Source organism: Antechinus flavipes, chromosome 3, assembly GCF_016432865.1.
Source record: "Antechinus flavipes isolate AdamAnt ecotype Samford, QLD, Australia chromosome 3, AdamAnt_v2, whole genome shotgun sequence".
In the NCBI taxonomy this organism is placed as follows: domain Eukaryota; kingdom Metazoa; phylum Chordata; class Mammalia; order Dasyuromorphia; family Dasyuridae; genus Antechinus; species Antechinus flavipes.
The window spans coordinates 64,230,563-64,235,334 of NC_067400.1; the positions used below are offsets into that span (position 1 = coordinate 64,230,563).

Below are 4,772 nucleotides of genomic sequence, written 5' to 3' on the forward strand. Positions count from 1 at the left end.
GGGATTGGTGTAGATGGGAAAGGCTTGCGGGTCGGGAAAGGGAAGATCCTTTTTCTCCTGGAATGGAGAGCTGAGGAATGGGGAGATAGAAGGAGGTCCCAGAGTTTTCTCGTTTGGCCTTGATTCCACCTAGAGCCCCAACTTCATGGGGACACCAAGTCATATTCCCGTTGCTACAATCACTAATGTGCTCGCACACGCACACACACACACACACACACACACACACACACACACGGCTCTCCAGGCCTCGCTGACATCTGGTACCATGGACAGCGGTGCCAGCAACTCAGATTTGGAGATCCCATCTCTTAGTGTAGACAAGCCAGCCCTGGACTGGAAAGGGTGGGGCTCGGGAAGGTTGTTAGACAAAGAAAGTGACTTAGCATTGACTGAGGTCAGAGACTCCTCTCGAACCAGTTTTCCAAGGTCAAGGGAAATGGATAATAGAGGCACAATCTGGGCAACTGAGTAGAAAGTGGCTATTGGACTCTTTCTCTCCACCTAAAAAATCTGCCTGTGCAGAGCTAGCTTTTCTCTATATATATGTCAACTCTTCTCTAGAGCTGATGAGAGAAGAGGTTATGTTTCAGTCTCTAGGGCTATTCTGGGTTGGAGTGAGAAAAAGAAATAGCTTTAAGGGGTGTGGTGAACCTCAAAGCTGGCAGGGCCTTGATAAAACAATATTTGACTAGAGCTAAAGCAGGCCCCCAATGATGGAATAATTCTACTGTCCTCTCGACCAGTTGTAAAGGCCAATGAGGACTGGGGAAGGGAAAAAGGGAGACAGAGATTGGTCAAACTGAGTTTTATTTTTTCCTAGTCTAAAATGATAATGGTCTGTTTTCTAACCTCCCTTACCAAGGAGTCTAAGTGAATTAGGAGGAGATTTTTAGTTTCCTCCTATCTTCACCACTCCACTTCAAGGAGTTTCAGCTTCCCCACCAGATCCAAGTCTTTAACCAGCTTTAGCTTCCTTTTTTTGTGAAAAAGGGAGCAAACTAGAGGAATTAAAAGGGCATTGATTTGTAGATTTTTCTGCTTCCCAATCGGCGATTAAATCTCACTTTATCTTCCCTCCCACCCAGTCCCCAAAGAAAGGCAGTCGCAAAGACTTCTGCAGGCGCTTCCAGCGCTTTATAGCTCCCTCAGGGACAGACAGATAGTTCAGCCCGCGCCTTCGGTTCGCAACATTGGCACGTTAGACACGGCCTCCAGGCCCAATCCGGCCTCAGGCCCCCTCCCCCAGGAAACTAGGCCCCGGCTCAGCACCTCGGACAGCTCCCGACCGGCCAGCCCTCTCCCTCCCCTTCCCTCCCCCAGGGATCACTTCCTGAAAACATCCAAATAAATAAAAAGAGGGGAAAAGGGTCGAAAGGGGAGTTGAGAAAGGGGGAAGGCCTCTTCTAAAGTGAGAAGAGTTTTCTTTCTCTCCCTTCCTCCATTTCTGCTGAGCTGCGCCGGGGCCTCTCCCAATCCACCCTACCCAGGACTCGGGGTGGAATCTCCCCCCCCACCCAACTCCCTCATCCCGCAGCACCTCCCCCCCTCTCCCGGCATGCACCGCGACAGAAAAGGTGGGGAGAGAACAAGGGGCATCCTGGTGGTTTAGCTCCCAAGACCGCAACTTTCTGCTGCAGGAGAGACAACCCCAAACCACAATCAATCCAATTTTCTTCCAGAGAGAAGGAGGAGGAAACGGGGTGGGTAGGAGAAAAAGAATAAAGAATCAGAGACTCTTGTAGACATGAGAAAAGATGAACAGAGAAAAACACATGGAGAAAAGGGGAAGAGATAATCACAGAGAGGGGCAGTCATATATCCAGAAAAGAGGAAGAAATGGACTAAGGGGCATACAAGACGCAGATCTCTCTCTCTCTGTCTCTGTCTCTCTCTGTCTCTCTCTCTCTCTCTCTGTCTGTCTCTCTATCTCTCTCTCACACACACACATACACACACAGGAAACAGATAAGAGGAAAGTTGGACAGAGATATACACACACACATGCAGACAAGAGGAGGAGGGAAATAAAAATGGATATAAACAAGAGAGTTGAACACATATACTTCCAGATAAGACAGATGGTTAGAGACATACTTCTAGATAAGAGAGATGAAAAGACACAAGCATCTTTCTAGACAGGAGAAATGAACAGAAAGGGGCAGGAGAAGGGATGAATAGAGACACACACAGGAGAAAAGGGCAAAGATACATACAAGCAGAAGAAGAGATGGACAAGCACAAATAGGTACAAATAGGAGGAGAGAAAAGAGACATAGACGGGGTGTAGACCCTCGTATAGACAGAAGCGGGGATGGACAGAGATACACAGAGATAAGAAGAAAGGATAGAGACTCATTTGCAGGAGAAATGGACAGACACAAACAGATACAAATAGGAAGAGAGAAAAGAAACAGAGAAGAGGTACAGACAGGGAAAAATGGACAGAGACACCCTCAAATAGAGAAAGAGAGGGACAGAGACTAAAGCATATAGGTAAGAGGAGAAATGGAGATTTAGAAACACATATACAGAAGGAGGAAAGTTGGACAGAGAAAGTGATGAGAGACCATAGGCAGAAGAGAGAATCCATTCTCCCTCTCCCATTTCCTCTTCCCAACTCTTCCTCTCACCCTCCCGCTGCTCAGCTCTCCCTCCCCCCCGCAAATCCAAGACCAGCAGGACCCAGGTGTCCTATCCGCCATACTCCAATGGGTGGTGGTATCTCCTCGGTGGAGGGGGGGGGCAGTTGGTTGGAGAAGCAGCAACAGCGGCAACAGCGGTGATGGCGGCGGCGTCCCAGGGGCTCCGTGGATGTGTCCGGGGTAGGGGGGAGGGGACCCGGTCATCCCCTGTCTCCGGCCCAGGTGCCCCTTGGCGGAGGCAGCAGCAGCATCGCCTCCTAGCGGTCCAGATTCATAGTCCAGTGCTTGGCTCCGGCGTTGCTGTCTCTGGCGTTGGTAGCGCCACCGCCCGTGGGACCCCCAGCCCCCATGCCGACCTCGCCCTCGTTCTTGAGGTCCTGGAAGACCTGGGTGAAGAAATGGGGATCGGCGTTGAGCCGCAGCATCTGCGCGCTGAGCCTCTGGATGAGCCGCAGACAACGCTGCCAGAAGCGCTCCTTGTCAGGCTCCACTAGGAAAGGTTTGAGCGGGTAGGAGATCTCGTTCCCCATGTAGGAATAGGCGAGGTAGAGGCAGGTGAGGAAGGCGGCCTGCAGCTCGGCGGCCGAGCCCAGCTCGTCCCCGCGCAGCGCCTCCCGGCACAGCAGATACACGAACACCAGGTTGGCCGGGGTGATGAACGCCTGGTCTTGCCACCCCTGCAACAGAAGGGACCGGTCCACCCCTCGGAACCAGCCCACCAGCTCCCCAGGACTCAGCTCCTTCAGCCGGTAGCAGCGCCGGCACACAAAGTCGCCCAGGCAGCGTAGCAGCTCGCCGGTGGAGGCCTGCACGATGACCCGTCGGGGGGAACCCCCGGGGACTGAGGGAGCCTGAGGGGCCGCAGGCGGCGGCGGCGGCGGCGGCTTCCCTCCACCCCCTCCCGAACCCGGCGGGGCCGAGATGCTGACTCCGGAGGACTGCTCGACGATGGTGGGCACTGTGGGCACGGGGACGGGCAGGGGCTTGGCGGCGCCGCCGCCATCTGGGGGTTCCCGGCCCTTGCGGAGAAGGTTCTCTCGGTTGCGCTGTTGGACCAGTAAGTCTGGGCCCGCCTGGGAGGGTTTGGGCGTCACCTTCTTGCTGCCCTTCTTTTTCTTGGCGGACGCGGCCACCAACCGCTTCCAGGTGAGCGCCGAGATGAGAACTGACGGCCGCTTCAGCCGGCTCTCGCCCTTGCTTCCCTTGCCCGACGGTAGCTGCCCGTAGCCTCCCAGCGACTCCTCCCCCGCGGACTGCTGCGGCTTCTTCTTTTCGTCGGGCAGCCCGCCTGGCCGCCGGCCCTTGGCCGAGGAAGCAGGCGACAGAGACAGCACCGTGCCCATCCTGTGGGGCAGAAAGAGCTCACGGGGCCCCGGGCGACGCTCCCCGTGGGGGAGCCAGGAAAGACACCGCCGCTGCTGCAGCACCCGGGGACCGGGGCCTGATGAAGGGAGGAAACCCCGGGCTCGGGGAGGGAGGGGGGGGATAGGAGGGGGAAATGTAGCGGCACCGCGGCGGCGGTGGCGGCTGCTCTCCGGGTCTGAGCTGCGCCAGCTGCTGCGCCAGCCCCACCCCTCAGGCCCCCTCCCACTGGGCGCCGCGCCCCGCCCCACGCAGCCAATCCGAGCCTGGGCTGCCCCCACGACTGGCAGCCCCTCGGACCAATAAGGACTCTCTTCGGGATTCCAAGTCCCGCCCTTCCCTCCCCACCTCCCATCCTTCCCCCCACCACCTTGTTCTCTTCGCTCTGTGGGGGGGCGGCTGGGAACCTGGGGGTTTAGAGATGCTATTTGTAGGAAGCCGAGGCAGGGCCGGGGGGTTGGGGCTGGCCGTAGTGGAGGATAGGGGAACGATTCTCCAAGCACCCGGCGGCTGTCTCCCTCTTCCCACTCCTCTGGGGTCCGTCTTCGGCCTGTCTTGTTTTGGTGCAGTGGGGCCGAGTTTGCGATGAGGCTGAGGGGGAGCCCGCACTGGGGGCCCCAGGGCGTGGGGTAGGGGAGAAGAGTAAAGGGTTGGCGCTCCTTGCCTAGTGATGCCCTGCCCCCCCAAGTTGCGGAGAGGCAGGTCTCTGAGGACCATCCCTCTCCCTTACCTCCTCCAACCTTCCCTCTCTTCCTCTTCCCTCCC

The 4,772-nt window shown here is 56.6% G+C and overlaps 1 protein-coding gene across 1 annotated transcript; it reads right to left on the minus strand.

The window, feature by feature from the left end:
- Positions 1 to 1,112: 1,112 nt before the first annotated feature.
- On the minus strand, positions 1,113 to 4,350 carry CDK5R2 (cyclin dependent kinase 5 regulatory subunit 2). Its single transcript, XM_051983532.1, has one exon. The coding sequence runs from the start codon at positions 3,986 to 3,988 to the stop codon at positions 2,903 to 2,905; it is 1,086 nt and encodes a 361-aa protein (XP_051839492.1). The 5' UTR covers positions 3,989 to 4,350; the 3' UTR covers positions 1,113 to 2,902.
- Between the last annotated feature and the right edge of the window lie 422 nt (positions 4,351 to 4,772).